We start from the raw sequence: 23,304 nt of genomic DNA, 5'->3' as shown, positions 1-23,304 counted from the left end.
GTATTTGCTCTGTCTGTAGCTCATTGGCTTTAATTTTAAAAAATAATTAAAACCATTTTCCAGAGCTCCCATCATAATGCTGACTAAAAGTGGAGCCCAAACAATTCAATCATAAAACATAAAATATGGGATTAAATTTATTGCTAGTTGGGTGTTGAACTGGCTTTAGAGGGTGGAGGCCAAAGGCCATTTCCTTCATATCTGAATCCATATTATCTCAAGGTTTTCTCATAGAGCTGCCTAGAGCTTGATGCCATCTAAGGGTTCATAAAATCAGAATCCCAAACTATTCTGAGCACTTATCATGGGGGAAGGCTTCTTTTGAAAAAAGATTGTGAAAGGAGATAATACCCACTCACAGCTGTGCTATTTGCTCCTTCTGACTCATCATATCCCAACAGAGCTATGAACAGGCTTAAACATTGAGTAAATTTATTTATTACCATCTTTCAGTTTATGATGACACTCATTTAAAAATATCCAGTCCTGGCTGATGTGTCCCAGGGGTTGAGTGCTGGCCTGTGAACCAAAGGGTCGCTGGTTCGATTCCCAGTCAGGGCACATGCCTGGGTTGTGGGCCAGGTCCCCAGCTGGGGGAGTATGAGAGCAACCACACATTGGTTTTTCTCTCCCTCTTTCTCCTTCCCTTCTCCTCTATCTAAAAAAGAAATAAATAAAATCTAAATGCAACCTCCTCAGAGGGACCTTCCAGACCTGTCTATTTAAAGTAGGTACAGGTGCCCACCCTTACCTTCTTATTTTGTTACCTTATTCCCTCCATAGCATTGCTCTCTATCTGTAGTTTATTTTGTCTGTTTATTCTGCTATCTTGCCTATTAAAATAACAAACTCCATTAAGGCAGGAAACTTCGTGTGTCCTGTTCTCTGTTGTATCCTTAGGACCTACCCCAGTGACTGGTGCAGAGCAGGCTTCGGTAAATAGCTACTGAATGAGTGAGCTAATTAATGATAACTTAATGTTCAAGGGAGGACGGCCAACCTAGACAGATGCGTCTTGGACTCCATCTTGCGAGGCTGGAGGCCCTCAACTTTCTTTGATTCCAGGCATCCAGATGGGTTTCAAAGGGAATCTTTGGAGGTTGTTTTCCAACAGAAGTTTTGATGAAAGCCCTTGTAACTTATCCTATTGGGGGTGGAGGAAATAAATAATAGACTCAAAACTAGGTTCAAAAGAACAGGAAGTGGTTGAGAGCAGATGTGTGGCTCGCTCGATTGGGGTTCTTCCTTTGTACCCTCCCCTCCCCCTCCCAGTCTCATGGCTCCACCCCTTCCTGTCCTCGGCTTGGAGCGAAGGGTGGCTTTTGGCCTGGGGGTCCGAGGATCTCGTGGCTGTTAATTATTCATGAGGGAGGAGGGCACTATGGGAGTCGGTGTTTATTATTATTCATGAGGGGGCGGGGCCTCCCTCCCGCTGGGGCTCCTGGGAGGATTCGAAAGGCTTCTCGAGGCCTCTGGGGCTCCTGGGAGGCTGGAGCGCCGCTCCGGAGCGGAGCAGAGCCGGACCTTGTCTCTCCTCGGAGGGGAAACCTTGAGGAGACTTTTTTGTTTTGTAAACATTAAGAAACTTGAGGATGGTGGGGCAAAACGACTAGATCCCATCTTCCTGTGATCCTTTAGCCGGAAAACTGTCAAAATCTGTGGTAAAAAGAGATTTGTTTCCCCAATATTCTCTCGAGATCGTTTCCGCTTCTGATGGAGTGAAGGGGGGAAAAAATGCATCCCAGGGTGGTGTGAGTCTCCCGTCGGCCCGTCTCTGGCCCGCCCTCCCTAGGTTGCCTCTTCGGAGACGTTTTGGGCTAACACCCGAGCAGATGGGGCGGGTCTCTTCAAAAAGGGGTTTTCTGAAAAGTCCAAACAAACTCGAAACCCCGGTGAGTTGCTGGCGGACGGTTTTTTTCCGGAAAGGCGGGGTACAAGCTCACCCAAGAGGGCGCTCGAAGTCTTTCCCAGACAGTCCCAAGTGCGTGGGAGGCCCCGGGGCTCGGAACCCCTGTAATTCTGAGGTTTGGGTCGGTGATGATCGTCCTCCGGAGCCGTGAGAGGGAACCAGTAATTTGGTTTACACCTTGACATTTCTCAAAAAAAAAAAAGGTCTGCTAGCTCCCCCCCCAAAACCTTCAGGTCTGAAAGGAAAATGTAAACTCGTTAAAAAAAAGAGGCTTTCGTGTAGAAGGACCTGGGCTTTGCGTCTTCACTCTCGGGGTTTGAAGTCTGTGTTCCCCCCCGCCCCCGCCCCCCCCCACCCCGGTCGCCACGCCGGAGGCCCCCCAGGCAGCAGGGGCCCCGGGCCCCCAGGAGCCTCGCAGAGGAGCGAGTCCTGGGCCGGACTGGTGTTTGATCACGATGGTAGTGCTTTAAAATGCCTACTAGGAGAGGGCAACCCCCCCCCCCCCGACCTTATGGATTAAACAAATTAAGGTTCTCCCACTTGTTGGAGTCCTATGCAGCCCTGAAAATGCATGACTTGTAGAAGCATGTCTGCTAGCGGTGGAAGGGATTGCAGTTGCGACTGTAATTGAAAAAGGTTACAAAATACTATGGACAGGGATCCCTCCCCCCTTTAAAAAAAAAGAAATATAAACATGAAATCCTGGCATGCTATAAACCAAAGTGTTTACAAGCAAATGTGATCGTTGCTTTGTTTTTGTTGTATTTTGTAAACATTTTGGCAAGGCACAGGTTACATATATAAATTCAACGATTATTTGTAAAATATCTGCTCATTTAAACAGCCGTTGGAGCTGAAGCAAAGCATAAGTAAGGTCTTGGAGGAGGAGGTCTTCCACTGTGTGTTTCACTAAGCACCACATTTCTGGGCTGTGTGTGTAAGTGCGTAGCTGATTTTCAGCTGGTATGAGTTGATATGTAACCTTTTAGGATAAATACGTAACAATGTGATTTTAGCAATTTCCTGACGGAAGGAGACCGTGCATTTTGGTCAAATACACTTGTAACTCGGAGACGAAACATCTCAGTTGTTACTTCGTAGAGGAGGAGCTTCCGCCGGGGGTTGTGGTTGCCCACTCGCGCTCGTGCTTTACGTGTACATCGCATGTGCGTGTACTTTGCACGTGCGTGTACATTGCATGTGCATGTATATATACAAGGTCAGGCGGTGTTTTCTGGGTCGGGGCCGTAGTGACAATGTCACTGCGTGTGACACTTTTTTTTTTAAGTTACTCTTTAGTATAAGTAAATTATCAGTGACTTTAGTAAGTTTTCTCTAGGAAATGTTCATTTTGAAATCAAGTTATGGAACCCCTTCCTGAGACTTATCAGTGACTATTATCCAAAGGTGAAATTGAGGAACATTTATTGTTTATTTATTTACTCGAGTCTTATTGATTTGATAAGTCTTTCATTTCACTGCTTGAAGTCTCTAAAATGAAAGTCTTTATTTTTTATCCTTTTGTTTTTATTGTTTCTGAATAACGATGTCAGTGTTTAGTTTTAGGGAAATAGAAAAACATTACTACAAAATTTTAAAGCTACGTTGAATGTGTTGAATTTGTTATATTGGTTTCTTTTGTAAAAGTTTTTCTATATGTAAACTTTTTTGCATATTTCTTTTCTTAGAATGTATTTTACCCAAATACATCCTCATTTTCTACTAAAACTCTTAATCTATCTAGAATATTTGGCTAACAAGGAAACTATTTTTAAATATTTCACATCATACTGAGATGAATAATGGATTCTACCGGTGGGAACTCCATACATTGGACACCATATTAAAAGTTTTATAAATATACAGCGACAACTATTTCCCATGAAAATATCAACCTCTTCATTAAAAACAAACAACAACAAAAAAAACCCATCTCTTCATCACTATAATGTCCTTTTTTTCCTTTTTTTGTCTCTTGTACTTTTGTTTGTCTAACCAGGATAAGTTCACACGATAAGAAAAAGGATGGCATCTAGAGTGAATACCAGCTTCACTTTGATTCCCAACCAGAAATATAGACGTAGTAATCGTCGGTCCAGCTGTGTTTCCAGCACCCTTTACTCCGATTCTCAGCCCTTATCAACGCTTGGAAATTTTAAAGCCTTGCCATTGGAAATATTCCAAATAATCTTAAGATATTTGTCAGGTGAGGTTTGGGGACTATGAGCAGGGTACGTAGACACTCAAATATTCTTATTTTCCCCAAAAACTAGTTTGTTATCTTTGGCCCTGCTAGAATTAGTAGTGTTCATGTTAAGTTTATTTTATAAAGCTTTATTTTTGTTAGGTAAGGGATACAGTGAGAAAGAATACTCAAACTCTTTAAGCATGCTTCTCATTATAATGACATGGTAGTATGACTGTTACATCCCAAAATATTTCTAATTTATTGAGCACTGGATTTAAAGCAATTTTAGATTTCCCTCTTTAGTTTTACTATTATTTAATGTTACTAATGGGCTAACATAAGTTTTCACATTGTGCTAACAGTGACATTTTTGTATCTAAGCCATTCACACACATGTATGTATTTTTCCTTTGGTAGTGAAGGACATCAGCATACTAAGCATGGTGTCCAAAACTTTCAGCCAGCACATTGTTAATTATATCTCGACCGCATCAGGAAGCAAAAGGCTTTTACTACAGGACTTTCACAACCCTGAGCTGCCTGGCGAGAGGCAAGACTCTGCTATACTGGAACACTACAGATCTCTAGGTAATTTACGTAGTAGGAATTGTAACAAGTAAAGAACCATACTTAACTAAGGGGATTTTATCATACAATTCTGTAAGACTCATGGGAAATAGAATATTTTCTAATATATGCCTATTTCTATGATGCTTTTACTCTTCAGTGTGAGGACTTTCCCTTAACAACGTTTCCTTACACTTAAGTTTAAAGATGAGAGAGTGTAATTTAACGTAAAAAGTGTGAGTCCTTGTGATGTCATGTGGATACAATGTCACCTATGTGTATTTTCTAGGTGACTTACCAGTTTAGGAAATTGATGTATTTCTATGGATCTGATGAGTTTTACCTTGATACCTTTTTTCCCTTTCAACCATAACCTGGGCCTTAACATAGAAATTTAAACACATTATTGTGGAAGATCATTTCTTCTTTTATCAGAAACAGTGTTTTTTAAAGCACTGTATACATTTACTAATAAATCATTATGTTGTGATTAAATTAACCTTATCAAAGGAAATTTCTGTGATCTTTTGCCCTTGATTTGTATTCATCTTTCACCCCTTTTATTGATTTTTATTCTCCCTAAGAGTGCAGAAATAAAATTCTAATTTTGACTTGACTAATGACACCAATTAAATTAGAAATCACCTTCTAATTAAACAAAGCATGGCAATAAAACCAAACATCAAAGTGATGTTGATATTTAAATAAAAGCATACAAAGTTAACTAACTTTTATCTTTTAGTAGCCAAAGAATGCCTAGCTTTAAGATAATAAAATAAGAATATATCGATGTATAAATATATAAAGCTGTATTGACAAGTATATTTTATAAGACTAAATTAAAGGTATATAATTTGACTATAATGTTACTGGCTTCGATATTGAATTAGGCTTAGTAAAGTCTGTAACAGAATATGCAATTACTTTTTGTTACTTGTTATTGTAAATATTTTTTGCAGATATCATTCGGTGCAGAGGAAATGGTAGTTGATTGGGTAAAAGTGCTTATTCTTTGGTTTTGATCTGAAAGAATTTTTTCTCCCTGACCAAGTCTCAATTGCTTAAACAAACAAAAAAGCCTTAAGACAATTATATGTATAAGTCAGTTAAAAATACAAATGTACATTGATCTTAATAGGTAGCCTTTTAAAACAGATTTATTCATGCAATGATTTCAACCTTACATTTAGTTTTGATGCAGACACCTGGCTTATGACTGATTCTTTTGGTAAATGTTTGATGTACTTACCATTTTCTCCTGTTACTATTCCTGTCTGATCTGTTCTTATTTTCAGACATTAAAATAACATTTTCAGAATCCTGCTCTTTGAGTATTATAAATTTTAATTTGCTTCTTCACGCAAAAACAGAGCAGATGGCTAGTGTGGAAAGAACATTACGTCTGACTCTATTTTAGTAAAAAGAAATTAAAGAAGTTGGTCTCTAAAGGGTATCGCAGAGCACCTGTGTTAAAAAAAGTCAGCTGGTATTGGTTTTTATGTTAAATTGCAACCCTTAAAAATAGGAGTTTTACATTAGAAAAGGCAACCAACATACAATTATAGCTTACAATTCCCCAGCTATGACACGCCATGGGACTGGATGCCAAAGCACAAAAGGAAAAAACTCAGTCTAAAAGCCAAACACTGAAAATGTCTTTTTATGTACAAAAATAGGGAGGGTTTATGTTTAAGACTTAATTCCGGTCATGTGTTACCCAAACATAACAACTTCTAAAAATAAATTAGATTCCCATATGTTCTATGAAGTATATACAGTAATATTTATATTATGTTAAAAAGTAAATGCAGAGAAGCTGAAAACTGAAGAAAATGATATGCAGGTATATATATTTCTGCCATATATCTTACTTTTAATTTGAGGACATTTGCCCTCATAGGAATGTTAACAAAATATTGCCATTTTAGGAAAACAGACCATTTAAAGTTAGAGGAAACAGATCATTCACTTCCTGTCACTGTAGTTGAAATTACATATCTCACTGGGAAATGGAAGGGATTTTGTTTCTTTTTTAAATATCTGGACACAAAATTCTATACATTCTTATCATGCAAGCTCCATAAAAGGATATATTTGTAGAGAGAAATAGATAATTAACCCAAACTGAACATTTTCTGTGAGCAAAAATGACTTAAAGTCTCTGGAATTTTAAAGACTTATGACTTAATTTTTTTTTTATTTTCTGAAAAGAATACAAAATCTCTTTTCCCATTTCTATGTTTTGCATTAACAATTCAAAATATTTTTCTTTGTGGACATGAGATTAATTTCAAGAGATACTGAAATATGTTTTCTATGGAATAAAGACAATATAAAGTTTCCCTAGTCTATTTAATGTCTTGTTATTGTATCTTTTTAAATCTAAATAATTTAAAACTTTTCCATATCTGTCCTATAGTATCAATTTCACAATATTTTATAAAATTTTATGCCAGTGCCTCTTAGGTAAAGATCAAAGCCACTTGGTCATCAACATATAAATGTTTTACACCCTTCCTCCCAAACTTTCTCTTATAAACCACATCAGCTCACAGTCCACCACAGCATACCACACTTGACTTTCAGGAACCATTATGCTGTGCTTTATAGATATTTTTTAATTGATTGCATTGTCACCTTTTTTCATGTTGTTTTTGTTTTTGTTTTTTTACTTTCTCAGGTTTACTATTTAAAAGATGTACACTGTTGCTACCCACAAAGGAAAGACTAAAGTACATTCACAAGATACTCGCTGAAGTAAGATCATACTTCCTTTTTTTTAATTTATTGATTTTTTTGAGAGAGAGGGTAGGGAAGAGAGACAGACAGACAGAAACATTGATTTGATGTTTCACTTATTTATGCATTCATTGGTTGATTCTTGTGTGTGCCCTGACTGAGCATTGAACCTGCAACCTTGACATACTTTTGAATTAGTTCACAATCTTGATTTCTAGTGAAGATATTTTATCATTGTTTTATACTCATTTAAAATCTATCCTTAATTAGTAGAACTTCATGAATTAGTACTAAACTGATCAATGATAATTTAATATTTTACCAAGTACTCGAAGAGTATAAAACACCAAAATGTAGTATAGTAGTCCTTTACTTATTATAAAATAATTTTATATATAACTAAGTATGGTACATCATTTAAGTTTATTAGGTTTATTCAAGTGTAAAAGTATTTTTACCTCACATGGGAATCATGAGGATGTTTTGAAGTAGTGATTTAGATGCTTTATTAAAATGAAATAATTTCTAAAAAAATGAAATAATTTCTGAATGTTAAAATCTTACTAAATATACAAAAACATCAGAAAGTATTTTAATATATAAAATGACAACCCTTTTGTGACAATTTATGACTTGGATATGTATATCAGTGTGTTGGGCATAATGTCTATGAAAAAAATGAGCTTTACTGCACCAACCCAAATGCCATGCTGATGGCTCAGTTCTACAACCAGTAGTATGCAAAGTATTTCTGAAGCACTGGCTTTTTCCATCTCGATATTTGCATTGAATTCAGGTCTATATTATTGCAGCAGCTTCCCAGATGATCTTTCTGCCATCCAAAGATCATTTGTCCCCAACACATTCTGCACACTGAATCAAGGTTATTCTTCCTAAAGCATCACTTTCATCAAGCTGATTTTCTTGCTTAAAAATCTTTCAGTGGCTACTCAGTTCAGCAAGACAAATTCCAAAGTCCATAGGTGGTATTTAAGGTTCTCCCTAACAATGCAACTGTACTTCCTATTACTTTGAACCTAGTTAAGTTGGTTATATCTTTCTTCCCAAATAAACTGTTTTATTCCTACCCCTGTACAATTTTGCCCTTATTGTTTCCCTCACCAACTCTTTCCATTTGTTATATATTTGAATCCTACTTTAAGACATTGCTTGTTTCACATCCTTCATAAGCTTTAAAAATCATTCCCAAATGAATCATTTCCCTGCTTTTATAGTGTGTGGTATCCTATTTTTCAGTCATTTTATCATTTTTATATATTCTAACCTGAATTATCAAAATAACTTCACATGTGTGTATCTTATTCTGCTAACTAAGTTGTGAGCTCCTTGCCCTGGCTGGTGTGGCTCAGTGGATTGAGCATCATCCTGTGAACCAAAGGGTCACCAGTTTGATTCCCAGTCAGGGCGCATGCCTAGGTTGTGGATCTCATCCCTGGTGGTGGGTATGCAAGAGGAAACCACACATTGATGTTTCTCTCTCTCTCTTTATCCCCCACTTCCCCTCTGTCTAAAAATAAATAAATAAAATCTTAAAAATAAAATAAATTGTGAGCTCCTTGAAGGCAGTCTTTGTTTTTTATGTCTTTTTTTAAAATACAGATTTTATGTTATCGCTTCTCAGCCTTTTGGCTAAGGTCAAGTGTAGAGATTTTATTTATTCTCAGAGAGGGGGTAAGGGAGGGAGAAAGAGAAGGAGAGAAAGATCCATGAGTGAGAAAAACGATGACTGGGTGCCTTTCGCACGCCCCTAACTGGGGACTGGTCCTGCAGCCAGGGCACGTGCTCTGGTTGGGAACCCAACAGGAGGACCCTTCACTTCGCAGGCCGGCACTCAGTCCACTCAGTGGCACCAGACACCAGGCAGGGCCTGCTTTTTATCTTTTGTAATGCCTACCTATATGACAATGCTAATCAATTATTTAACATGTTAGTTACTTTCAGTTAAGACTGAAAAAATGCTTACATAGTTCCATTAAATTTGAATGTCAAGTTGTTTTACAGTTCCACCGAAAAGGATGAATTAATAGTTGTTCTCTTTACAGGTTTCCTGTTTTAAATTCAATGGTTGTGCAGCTCCTATGCAATGTTTAGGATTATCGTGTTACGGCATGTTTTTACAGGTACATTTTGTTATTAAAGATTTTATTTATTTATTTTTAGACAGAGGGGGAGGGAGGGAAAAAGAGAGGGAGAAACATCAATGTGGGGTTGCCTCTCATGTGGCCCCTACTGGAGACCTGGCCTGTGACCCAGGCATGTGCCCTGTCTGGGAATCAAACTGGCAATCCTTTGGTACACACCCACACTCAGTCCACTGAACTATACAGCCAGGGCTAAAATATCAATGTGTGGTTGCTTCTTGCATACCCTACTCTGGGGACCTGGCCTGCAACCCAGGCATCTACCCTGACTGGGAATCAAACTGGTGACTCTTTGGTTCATAAGCTGGCACTCAGTCCACTGAGCCATACCAGCCAGGGCATGTACATTTTTTTTAATGAAAGAAGAAAAGAAATATTTTTGAACTGTTGACAAGTAGAACATGTAATGTGTTGTTCCATAGGTTAAAAAAAAGTAATAATAATAAAAAAACAACAAAATAAGATTGTAAAGATTTGAGAATGTGTTAATCTAATAATGTTTGCTACCTCAGATTTTCTTCTTGGATTTCTCACTGGTAAGAAATGTCACATAGTTCTTTACCAAAGTCCTCAAAGTTTCTGTCCACTATTATAAAGAGTAGAAGTAGTGTGAGGTGAGGAGTGTGTGTGTGTGTGTGTGTGTGTGTGTGTATAATGAATTTTAAGTCTTGGGCTATTTATTTAAGATGTGACTTTAGAAAAATTGTAACTATGGGAGGTGATAGATGTAACTAACCTTATTGTGATAATTAATTTGCGATATGTATGATATAAAACTACTACATTGTAAACCTTTAATTTATACAATGTTATACATCAGTGATAATCGAACTAGAAAAAATCAGCTATATAATTTTAAGAACACTTTTGACTAGTCTTTTATTGTAAATGAAGAAGATAATATCATTATAGTTTAATGTTATTCAATATTAATAATGTATTACTAATATACTATTCTAAGCAATGTACTAGCTTATTTAAAACTTACAACAACCTTATCAGGTCTACAATAGTCTTACAATAATCTTGCTTATATCCCAGCCTACCAGCCTGTCCCAAAGAAATGAAAAAATCTGTCTTGGACAGGTAATATGAACACATGTATTTATGTAAATTTCAAAAGGTACAAAATGATATAAAGTGAAAAGTAAGTCTCCCTCCAAAGCCTTGTCCACTGAGTATCCTTCAACAGAATTAACTAATGTTCGAGGTTTCTTGTGTCCTTACAGAGATAATAAGCTTAATTTTTATACTACTGAAATCTAGGTCAACTATTTTAAGAAAAATTTATGTGATTGATCAACTTTTTCAAAATACAATTACAGTTGACCCTTGAAAACACAGGGGTTAGAGGTGCCAACCTACGTACAGTCAAAAATCTATGTATAGCTTTTGACTCCCTCCCAATTTAAGTTGTTTCTTGGTATTCAAGGGGAATTGGCTCCAGGACCCCACACAGGTACCAAAATCCATGGATGCTCAAGTCCCCTATATAAAATGGCTTAGATCAATGCATACAGCATTGTATGCTCTCAGTCAGCTCTCCACATCTGTGTCCTCCCAACTTTGCACTGAAAAGAGTACACAAGGTGTGGCTCAGTGAATTGAGTGCCGGCCTATGAACGGAAAAGTTGCTGGTTTGATTTCCAGTCAGGGCATGTGCCTGGGTTGTGAGCCAGGTCCCCAGTTGGGGGCCTGCTAGAGGCAACCTATTGATATATCTCTCACATATCTATGTTTCTCTTTCTCTCTTCCTCTCTCTAAAAATAGATAAGTAAAATCTTAAAAAAAAAAGAAAAAAATCTTTTCACTTTTCAAGTACACATATTTGTTGGAAAAAAAATCTGCATAAAGGTGGACCTGTGCAGTTCAAACCTGTGTTGTTCAAGGGTCAATTGCATAATAATACACCACTGGAATTTCTCTTTCATATATGTTTAACTGTACATTTGGGTTTACTAAAAAATAATTATTAAAATAATTATTATTAAATTTTGTCCTAATGACATTTTTCTGTTCACATCCAAATGTCATAAATGCTTATGAATTGTCATATTAAGTGAAATCCTTATCATTTGTAAGCAATATCATAACTGATAGCTAGAGGGGGTCAGAAGGGTTCGATTTTCATCTAAAAGTAAGCCACAGCTGGCTTCTGGGTCAGATGTCTAGAGCTGTGTTCTAAGATCCGTTATTTTCTTCATACGTCAGAGTTAGGGATTTAGTAGCATTGGAAGTTCTCTGAAAACATACTCCTTAAAAAAAAAAGAAATTGAATTTGAAGCATTTCTATATTTTGTTTATGTAAAATTTCTTACTAGTTTCAACAGTTCCATAGTGGATAAGATCATACACCACCTGGAGCATGTGCTATAACAGTCACGTGTTCACAAGGCAGTGGTGACTTATGTTTTGATTTGATGGTCTGAACATCTGCATTGTTTCCTTCATTTTATTATCCTCAGATCTTAACAGCAGGTTGGGATGAACTGGAGTGCCATCGTGTTTTTAACTTCTTGTGCGAGCTGACCAGCCTCTCCCGCAAGGTGCAGACCACTGTCTTCAGCAAACCAGGTAAAGAACTACAGTTCAGAAATAACATTACACAGAAAATTAAAATAGAAAAAAAACCCACAGTTCAAAAGTATATTTAAAAACAAATGGTGGCATTCATTTATAGTTAAAGAACCAAGAAATGTAAGGGAATGGTAACCACTGAATTGGATAAGGAGGCCCAAGTCGCATGTAATTAGAGAAAGAGAAGTACTCAGAGGCCTTCAACTGTAGTAATAATATTTTGTTCCTTAAGGTGGTGGAAGATACAAAGTTGTTCATGATAGTATTCTTTAAACCTTCATATGTACCTGAAATACTTCATATTTCAAAAATTATGGGATCCTACAACCCAGCAGTTTCACTCTGAAACACTCCACAGTTTGCACAAGGAGACGTGTATAAGAACGAGGAGTGCAGGATATAACCGTGGAGAGCGAAACAACCTAAGTGCCCACTGTCAGAAGGATGGATAAATGAACTGTGGCACATTCATGTAATTAAAACCCTCAGCAGTTAAAACAGATGAACTAAGAACCAAGTGTGTTAATATAGCTAAATCTCAAAATGTAATTTGAGAGAAAAGGTTATCAAATTATACTTTTAATATGAAACCATTTATAAACATATTAATAACATGAGCCCTGGCTGGTGTGGCTCAATGGATTGAGCATCAGCCTGTGAACCAAGGGGTCACTAGTTCGATTCCCAGTCAGGGCACATGCCTAGGTTGTGGGCCAGGTTCCTGGTAGAGGGCTCACCAGCAGCAACCACACATTGACATCTCTCTCCTTCTCTTTCTCCCTCTCTTCTTGTCTCTAAAAAATAATAATAAATAAATAAAATATTTTAAAAATTCAAAAATAGTAATATAATAAAAACTATTGAATGATATGCTTTAAGTGAATAAAATTCTATCATATGTAAATTATACATATTTCAATAATGCTGTTAAAAAACCCCACAAAATACCACTTGATACCCACTAGGATGACTGGAATCAAAAAGTCAGAAAGCAGGCCCTAGCTGGTGTAGCTCAGTGGATTGAGTGCCAGCCTGAGAATCAAAGGGTCACTGGTTCCATTCCCAGTCAGGGAACATGCCTGGGTTGCAGGCAGGGTCCCCAGTAGGGGGCGTACAAGATGCAACCACACATTGATGTTTCTCTCCCTCTCTTTCTCTCTTCCTTTCCCTCTCTCTAAATCAATAAAATCTTTTAAAATAAAAATAAATAAATAAATAAATTTTAAAAACAGTCTGGCAAGTTCTTCAAATGATTAAATATAGAGTTGCCATATGACCCAGCAGTTTCATCCCTATGTATATCCACAAGAGAAATGAAAACACATGTCCACCCAGAAACTTGTACATGAATGTTAATAGTAGCATTATTTAGAATAGCCAAAAGGTAGAACCAACCCACCTGTCCATCAATGAATGGGTGAATGGATAAGGAAAATGTGTTATATTTACAGTGGAGTATTATTTAACCCTAAAAATGAATGAAGTACTGATACCTGCCAGTATATGGATGAATCTTGAAAACATCATGCTAAGGGAAAGGAGCCAGTCACAAAATGCCACATACTCTATGATTCATTCATATAAAACTCCAGAGCAGGGAAATCTATAGAGACAGAAAGTAGATTATTGGCTGCTTAGGGCTGGGGATGATAGAGTACGGAGGGAGAGGGGAGTGGTAGCTAAAAGAGCAGGATTTCTTTCTGAGGTGATCAGATGTTCTAAACTTACTTGGTGATGGCTGCATATATCTGTGAATATACTAAAAACCTTTGAATTATACACTTTAAATGGGCAAATTGAATGATATGTAAATTATATCTCAATAAAGCTGTTTAAAAATAATTCCTTGATAATCTAAAACTTTTACAGAGGAAAATGAAGTAATGCTTTCAATACAAAGCATATATTAATGAAGTATGTCTTCGACCTGTCCACTATGCACATCACCCTTACCAGGAAGAATGGTTTACAAGTTCTTGTCCTCATAGGAAATGCCCGAAAACTGGAGCTGAGGATCAGACTGTTCTGTAGGAATGTTCTGCTTGATCATTGGACACAAAGAAGTGATTCTGCTTTTTGGCTGACGTGTATATTAAAGCCATGGCCAATGGTGAATCAGGCAAGATTGCTGTACATCATTTTTGGACCAATATCTCCTCAGGATGGTGAGCATCTATTTTTTTAGCAACATATGTTACAAAGCTGGTTAATTACTTTTACTTTAGGAAGCCTATCTTTTTGTGCCTGCTAAGTTTCATCATTCCTGATGACTGAACTATTTCCCAGTTTCACAGATTTGTACTACATTAATTTGTGCATAACTTAAGCTTCAAGACAGAAATTGTTCCCTGAAGGCCGTTACCAAGTATATTCCTATCATGTCTGGTTTACCTAAAATAGCTACTTTTCACTTTTAAACATTATATTAATTAAAGATTATACTTGCTGGAGGGGACCAGTAGTGCCAGTAAATCAAAGTTGTAATTGGAATTGATGTTTTACTTAATTTTGGGTGTATAATATGATTTTTTGTGCATTTTTTTGCATTTCTAATGAATTGTAGATTAATGTTAAAATTAGCATGCAGTTCTTTAGTTCACATTGCCTCACATCAGCAGGTAACCAGTTTAAAGTATGTTGAATAGCAGCAAGAAGCCAATCTGTGATTAAATTTTGTTGTGTAATTCACAAAGAGAATTGGTTGTAGGTAAATAATCAAAAATTGACTGGATTACTCTGTTTTGATTAAATGTTTGGAAGATCCTCAAATACAGCATGTTCTCTTTTTCAGGTTTTATTTTATTTCAGTAAGATTACATTAACTGTCTATTCCAATTTCTGTTTTAGGGATAGCATTATCTTTGAACTAGAAGCTACGCTTGGTGACACTACCTTTTCCTCATTCAGCTGTTGTTGCTGTGCTTCATCGTATCAGTCAGAGACATTCAAATTTATATTGTTACTAAAATTGAAAGTAGCATATATAAGTAATGAATTCCATTATGCAATCCAATTTCCTTTTTAAACAATCCATGAAGTCTTTATCACAAACCCAACTATTCTGTCATAACCTAATTTTTGTTTCAATTATTCAGGACAAGTGGTTTGGCAGAAAATGATAGAAGAACCTACAGATGAATCCAGTCTGAAAGGTTTGGCTGATGCCATTAACTTACTATATGACACAGGCATCAAAGAGTGGACAGCAGATGATGTTATCAGTCTTATAGATGAACTATCAGGTAAAATAATATATTTATCTCACAGAGTAACAGAAATTTATTATTAGAATACAGTTATAAAATAAGGATAGTTGTACAGGTAACAAATGACTTGCGTATTTGAAATTGTTAAGTGCTCTAACATTTAAAGAATTGGCATGTTTGAAGAGAATGCATATAATTAACTTACTTTCCTTTAATTATGAATGTTATAAATATATATTACTATTATTATTTGAAAGCTTCATAATTAGTCTCATCTTGTAAGTTCTCAGAAACACTCTCCTAGGTTGTGTAAGAAGAAACCCTTTCCTAATGGTATGGCAGAGGTGAAATGATTTTTCCCATTTATGCATAATCCTTGAGATTCTGAAGTTTTCAAGATTTCTTTCCTTTCATGGGATTAGGACACCTTGCCTGTTGATCTCTGTGTAGGAAAAATGCTTTGACTATATTACTAGTACATCTGTGAGACCCTCCATGACATGGCAGTAATCTCTGTCTCCAGTTCAATGCTGTAACTGTAAAACTAAAGCATTTTTTTCTGAGCTTTTCCCTTGATGCTAACTGTATTTCCAGTTAAATGATGTAACAGTGCTTGTAATTAATGATGTTTACTCAAGCTATCGTGCAATTTCTCATTAAATAACTGTTCTTCCTCTAATAAAAGTGGTTCCTCGGGAGTGGCTTCTGGAAAATAACGCGCGTCTCCTAATCCTGTGCGGGAACGACATCTGTTTCACGTTCATGGCTAGTAAAGCTGTGAACGGACGGGCCACTGAACTCGCAAGACTGATAGTCTTTCTGGCTTTGGTAAGTGAAAAATGAGTTTTTCTCTGACAAGTTGTTTAACATTATAGTTGACCTGCCAGGGAGCTGCCCTGAAGGAACTAAAACATGTACAAAACACTTTGAAAGAATAAGTACATAAATATATTTTTTATACATACTTGTAAAATTTTGCAGTGTATGTAACAATAAACTATCAGATTTGGAATTATTCCCTGTATTACCCTCTCCCCACTTCATGTCTAGATTGTCATTTTACAGCTCTGCCAAGTTTTATTATTTTTTATTTTTATTTAATCTTTAAAATTAATTTGAGAGAGAGAGAGAGAGAGAGAGACATCGATCTGTTGTTCCCCTTACTTATGCATTCATCAGTTGATTCTTGTATGTGCCCTGATAGGGGACTGAACCCACAACCTTGGTGTATCAGGATGATGCTCCAAACAACCGAGCTACCCAGCCGGGGCCCAAGCTATATTCTTTAAAAAAAAATTCTGTTAGAAAATAAAGTGCTCCATTTGATTTGCTTCAGAATAACCAATGAGCAGCAGGGAGAGGATGTGGCAGTGAATGGAGATGAAGGTGAATCAAGATGGATAGGCCAGAAAGTGGGTACAGGGGGCCCATCATACTGTTCTCTCCACTTTTACAGTTAAAATGTTTTTCAAAACAAAACACTTCAAAATATTTTTAATATTTATTCATTTTACACAAATTGAGTGTTTACTATGGGCCATACATTGTGTGAGATTCTAGAACTATGGAAATTAACAGGACAATTCTCTGACCAAAAGCAGAGAATTACAGTCTTTTAAGAGACACCAAGGTATATGTAAATAAACTCAGTGAGATAAGAGTAAAAATATATGTACAAAAAGATACAAGCAGAGGTAGCGAAAAGGAACCAATGCTGGTAAATGTTGAGCACAAAGAGGGTTTTCCCAATCCCAATTTGTTTTAAAAAATGAGTAGAAGTTCCCCAGGCAGATAGACGAGACAGATAATTTATTGTGGTACCATCGCGGATGCCTGCCCAACCCGTGCTTCAAAAGCAGCGAAGTACTCTTCCCGGTGGCTGTTGTGAGGAGTACTTGGATGTAGTCCACTTCCTATGAAATGGAGGCGGGATCATTACCAACTCAGCTGCTGAAAACATGAATGAAACTTCTGTGGCTCTTTCTGAAATGTGAATAAAGCTACTAAATTAACTGTATTTTCAATATAAATGTTTATTTTCTTTTTTAATATTTTATTTATTTATTTCTAGAGAGAGGGGAAAGGAGGGAGAAAGAGGGGGAGAGAAACATCAATGTGCAGTTGCCTCTTGCGCACCCCCAGCTGGGGACCTGGCCCGCAACCCAGGCATGTGCCCTGCCTGGGAATCAAACCTGTAACCTTGCAGTTTGCAGGCTGGTGCTCAATCCACTGAGCTACACCAGCAGGGGCAAATATTTATTTTAATAATTAAGCAGATTTCCTCCAAAAGAGAAAGCAATGGGATTTCATCGCTATATATAAGCAGCCCAGTATTGTTTCTGAAGGGTAAAATGTGCAGAAGAGGAAAAGAAGGTGAGGTTAGACAGAAAGGGAGAGGCCAGGCAGTGAAGGGTCTTCCGTAGACTCTCTGCGGAGCTCGGACACATCCCCTAGTAGGGAGCTGCTGGAGAGTTCCAGGAGGGGGAGGGACACCACCAGTTTCAGGTTTGGGAAAGGTCACTTGGGCAGCACCACAGCAAACAGAATGAGAGGAAGTTGCTGGGGGTGAAGAAGCCTTCTCCCAAAATCCTTTCCTGATAATCATCTCAACTCTGATCATTAATTTTCCCTAAATTGCCTCAGATTCGTCTTCTCTTTATCTTCATTTGCTAATAGTGTTTTTAAGCCATTTTATGTGTGGAGTAAGTCACCTCCCAAAACAGACTGTAAGTTCTTTGAAATCCAGGACTGTGTCACTTGCTTCTTTCATAGTGCTTTGTGCCCTGCTTGACACATAAGTAGTCAATACTCCTTCCTGTCAGATAACATTATTTAGTTACACTACTGTAAAGTTTATTTTCATGCTGTATATTATTCAGTTATATAAGCTAAATTGGCCATTTAAAATGTTAGCAAACAAACCTTCTCAGATTTAGCTATTAACATGTAGTCTTTTCTTTAAATATTTCTCTTTTTTAAGTAAGATAAATATTTTCTATAACTCTCAAGAGGGAAAGTTGGTAATACTATAAAATTCTCTTGCCTATTGAAATTTCTTGTATTTCTGTTACCCTGATTGGACTTCCTGAAAATAGAAGCACCATCTTTATGGCTTACCATTGTACTTCCATTGTCTTTATGGCTCACCATTGTACTTCCATTGTCTTTATGGCTTACCATTGTACTTACATGTGCTCAGTAAATATTTATTGAATGAGCGAATGAGCAGAAGTCTTATTTTTCATATGCTTAGTAATTGTTTTCAATATTAGTTCTTACACTACTAATATTCTATGATAAGAGGACAGGCAGACAATTGTCAGAGGGGAGAGGGATTAGGGGTCTGGGTGAAAAAGGGGCAGGGATTAACAAGTACAGTGGATAGTCACAGAACAGTCACAGAACAGTCACAGAGATGCAGATCACAGCACAGGGAACGTAGTCGATGATGTCACGGTAACTGTGTGTGGGCCAGGTGACTGCCTGAAACATCAGCGGGACCACTCCAAAGGACATGATTTTCTAGCCACTATGATGTACATCTGAAATTAATACAGAATAATATTGAATGTGAGCTATAATTGAAAAATAAATTTTAAAAATAATATTGTATGATAATCATGAACCAGACTTTTATTTCTTATACACTTTCCACTAAAATTGTACCATTTGAAAGCAAAGGAGTGTTAGATATAAAAATATTTTCCACTTATAGATGCAATGTATTATCATATGTAATAAATTATGTAAAATCATAAACTGTCATAGTTAATACAATTTTCAAATTTTATAGCTTCACATGGAGGTTTACCATAATGCTTTGTATGTCTAAATCAGGTGTGCGAGAAAGAACTATACTGCATGGACTGGACAGTAAAAATAATGCAAAGACTCTGTAAAGTCTTCAATACTTCAGTGGATAAACACAACTTCCTACAGAATGTGGCAAATGCATTTGCATGTATTATCATGGAAATGCTGCAGTCAGTCATGTCTGGTGAGTATGCGTGTAGATGGTGCACGGGTGTGAACGAGGTGCATCTAGTCTCCACTTAAGACAGGGATAATTCTGTGTAGACTTTTATTTCTAAACTAAGAATAGTAGTACTAGACTTTTTTGTTTGTTTTCCATGAGATATATTTAGTTCTGGTTTTGTCACTTCTTAAATCAGGTATTTATTTTAGCGGAAAACAAAATTGAGGAGTCTGTCCTCAAAGGAACCAATTTCAGTTTTGCAGAGCAAAACATTTTAACTTGCTCACTCAACTATCATAATCATCATAATAATATACTATATTTATGTAGTTTTAATATATATATTTTACAGTTTTATTAGGTAGCCAACATGACAATTAGTCCTGTTTTACAGATGAGAAAACTAAAGCTTAGAGAAATTATCTGACTTGCCCTAGGTCATGAAGTTAGAAACAATGAAACATGGACCAGCATCCTTTTCTTCTGACTTCTAATTCAGTGCTCTTATAAAATTCCATGATTTCAGTGCCTAACATCTGACTTAGCAAAGATCACTAACTAGTTTTCTGTTACATATTATTAGGGAAAATTGGAACATCTTATGTTTTAAATAGATCATATATTTTAAAACTTAACTGTCGTTTTCCCCCCTACTGTTCATTCCTGTGTACTGGCATATAGGAGACCATGATGAAGAGGACAGAAACTTTTTGAATTTGTTCCATCTTGTGCACGCTCAGGCTAACTTCCATAAGGAGGTCCTGTATTTGACCGTGGATTCTGCCTCTACCTAAATACTCAGACAGCCTTGCATTTAGAGACTACCTCACTGAACTAACAATTAGAAGAATGCTACTTCTCCACAAAGAATAGTACCCAAGGGACTTTTTATCACCTAAGTAATTCTAAAGTTGCATAGAATTTTAGGTGGCAACTGCTTAGACCACTAATAATATAAAAATTACAGGCAAACTCAAGAATATATTGAGATTTCTCTGAAAAACAAGTTGTGCCTCTTCAGATTTTGGTAAACCTAACAACAAAATAAGTGGAACATTAGTGTCTCAGAATCTGGGGCCAGTCAACCTGCATGTGTGGATCGTTGAAACCAGAAAATTTTGCTTTATAATTGAGCAGACCCAAGTTCATTAAACAGTATGTGTCTCTCCACTTTGCTTAGGTTGTGTAGACATAGCCTAGAATGTTTTGTAAAGGTTTGCAAAATGATATTTTGAAATGTGCAGATATAAATCACATTTTTTACCACCTTCTTGGCATGTGGTTCATACTCATTTTGTATGAACTAAGATAAAAAACCAAAGGAAGTACACGTGTACGTGTATATCCATATTCATGTGTATGTATGTATGTACTTACACATATACAAATATATCTTTCTTTCTTTAAGACAGATCATACAAAAACCTATGAATAGGGTATATATTGTTTTAATACAAATCATCTTTTATTTCCTGGGGATTAAAGTGTTGCAAATAAGGGAAAATATAAGATGAAAGAAAAATACCTATTCTGCGGCCAGAACAATATGCATAAATAATTTGCACTTCTTTCGAAAGCCTTTCTCCCTATCTTAAAGAATAGAACTTGAAGGAAACTGCAAGCATGGATATTAGAGCAGCCCGTGAATGGGGTTTTTCTTCACTCAAGTGAATGAATTCCAAGAAGCTCCAGGACTATTTCAGCCTGAGTAGGACCTGCCACCACCAGTTTACTATGAAAGCAGGAAATGATCTGCCTAACTGGAGCTGAAATGCTGCTGGAGCCCTCCTGGGTCTCTCATTCTCTCCTCCTGGGTTTGACCATTTTACTCCTGCTGAAGACGCACCCCTTCCCACTCAGCTTGTTGGCGGCTGGCTTTCTTTTCCTAAGCTCTTGATTTAACTCACCTCATGAGCTCATAAAGGGAAGAAACATTAGAAGGTATAGAAATTACCTGCAGAAGTAGGGTATAAATTGTGGGAAATTCTCAAATATTTGGCAAGAGGGGCCCAGTAACAGATTTAATAGGATTGAGGAAGAGTGAAAATTGTGGAGAAAATATAAAATGTGTGATAAGATTTTGCTGTATTTCAGTAGCATAAGCACTTAACTTTCTTTCATGGAGGGTCAGAAATTAACTGCCTTTCTTTGACGGATTGTTCAGCTGTAACTCCATCCGTGGCAGGAATTGTTTCTCCAGAGTTTATAGCATTTGCATATTTATGCAAAACACAGTTTTTGCTTTTATCCTGTTTCATTTTCTTCCTCTCATTTTCATTTTCTTCCTTCCAATTCACAACTAAATGATGAAGATTAAAAGTTGGCAGATACCGGAGAACAAAACAACACCTTAATTAGCTTTTTCTTTTCTCTCTCACCCTTTTTCTCACACATTCTTTCAAAAACCTCATCTATTTAGAAAACACTGGTGATTCCAAGTTGAGGATGTATTCCATTAGATTATTTGTGGGGGGAAAGAAAAATGAAGAAAAAATTAAAATTTTAATATAAATAATGAATATTTTGAACATTTTACTAGATAGATATTGTTTCATTCTCTTAGAGAAGCAACTTCGCTTTGTGAGGTTTCCTTGCATGCCTTGAATTGCCCAAATCTTGACAGCAGTTGTTTTTAGAAACTTTACAAAGGAAAAATGGTTTAATTTAAAAGATTTTTGACCTGGATTTTGAATCTCATCACACACTTGAACTGACATGACTGTGCTGTGTATTTTTAGAGACACATTATTGCGTTATTCTCGATCACTGTGAGATTGTTATCTCACCCCCTAGAAATTTGGAACATAAACATCTGATTCATTCTTTGGGTGGAATAGATGAATGGTATCATCTTGCTACCCATAAAAAGTAAATGAAAATTTTTTCATTCAATTATTAATAGATAAAATAACATTTGAGACTAAATTTGCAGTTTCCTCAATTCAGCAGTCCAGTTTTTTTTTTTTTTTTGCTGAATACTTTTGTCATTAGGAATAAAATGTGATACCAAATTTTAAAGTGGCAGATTAGTTTGCAAAAAGCATGTGTTATTAACATGGATGTTTAAGTGCTGACTTATGCAATCAGAGTGCCACAAAAAAGGGACGTCTGCGAAATGAATAGCCTCACATTAAGGGACTGCCCATTTCTAACTAGCTCCAGGACAGTTATAACAACAATGACGTAAATTACTAGCAGGGCAGATCATTTATCCTGTACCTTCTTCTGACTCAGAAGATTAACCTGGGCTCCTAGCTCTCTCATTCCTTTTGATAGTGATTTCCTCAGTCTCCTCTGACTTCAATTTGTAGGGTGATTTTTACTTCTACCAGAAAGCAAGCCCCAAGAACTCAATGACACATCATTAATTTATCTTTACTATTGTTTCTAAACACACACACACGACACCATAATAATACTAATGACCAAAAATGATGCTACTTTTCTTAGAAACTAATTTAAAGTTTATATCTTGTGATAAATACTCTGTACCTTTTGAAACCATAAAACTTTGTTCTTTCTTGAGTGCTTCCTTCTCCTGCCCTTCTGACTCCTCAGCTTTATCCTTTTCACAATGCAGGCAGTAAATTATTTGGGAAACCTTTCAGGCATTTAAGAGTTCAAGGCTGCTCTCCATAGCATGAACAATGGGCCCCTTTTCAATCCTCAGATGACTTAGTTTGTGCTTCCGGTTGTTCTGTTGATAACAAAGATTTTTCACCTTTGGAGATTAGAGCAAGTGTGAGGTGCTCAGCACACGGTGCAATGGAGGAACCACCTCACGTCAATAAAAAACAAACATTAACCTCTTTGTGGGGTTATGACCTGAGTTTATCTCTTTAAGTGAATAGCACTGAATTACATGACTACAGATTTTTATGTCAATAAATATTGTGAAGGGTAAAAACACAAAGCCACTACAAAGGCCTCTTGTTATTGGATACCTTACTAGCAGTTGTAACCTCTTTACCAAGTGTCGT

The 23,304-nt window shown here is 36.7% G+C and overlaps 1 protein-coding gene across 1 annotated transcript; it reads left to right on the top strand.

The window, feature by feature from the left end:
- Positions 1–1,473: 1,473 nt before the first annotated feature.
- Positions 1,474–21,797, top strand: FBXO47 (F-box protein 47). Its single transcript, XM_028522082.2, has 11 exons — positions 1,474–1,661; positions 3,909–4,115; positions 4,515–4,685; positions 7,345–7,421; positions 9,467–9,544; positions 12,031–12,139; positions 14,131–14,307; positions 15,238–15,384; positions 16,034–16,176; positions 19,186–19,345; positions 20,006–21,797. The coding sequence occupies exons 2-11, from the start codon at positions 3,935–3,937 to the stop codon at positions 20,116–20,118; spliced, it is 1,356 nt and encodes a 451-aa protein (XP_028377883.1). The 5' UTR covers positions 1,474–1,661; positions 3,909–3,934; the 3' UTR covers positions 20,119–21,797.
- Positions 21,798–23,304: the final 1,507 nt, after the last annotated feature.

This window comes from Phyllostomus discolor, chromosome 8, assembly GCF_004126475.2.
Source record: "Phyllostomus discolor isolate MPI-MPIP mPhyDis1 chromosome 8, mPhyDis1.pri.v3, whole genome shotgun sequence".
Classification (NCBI taxonomy): domain Eukaryota; kingdom Metazoa; phylum Chordata; class Mammalia; order Chiroptera; family Phyllostomidae; genus Phyllostomus; species Phyllostomus discolor.
The sequence above is the reverse complement of the archived record's forward strand: the minus strand, read 5'-3'. Positions and strand labels throughout refer to the sequence as shown.

What these genes read in the sequence shown, in the direction of transcription:
- FBXO47 (XM_028522082.2), top strand. Translation starts at nt 3,935, where the DNA reads ATGGCATCTAGAGTGAATACCAGCTTCACTTTGATTCCCAACCAGAAA. An exon ending in GGAACACTACAGATCTCTAG is followed by an intron (nt 4,686 to 7,344) that starts GTAATTTACGTA and finishes TTACTTTCTCAG; the next exon opens with GTTTACTATTTAAAAGATGT. An exon ending in ACCAATATCTCCTCAGGATG is followed by an intron (nt 14,308 to 15,237) that starts GTGAGCATCTAT and finishes TCAATTATTCAG; the next exon opens with GACAAGTGGTTTGGCAGAAA.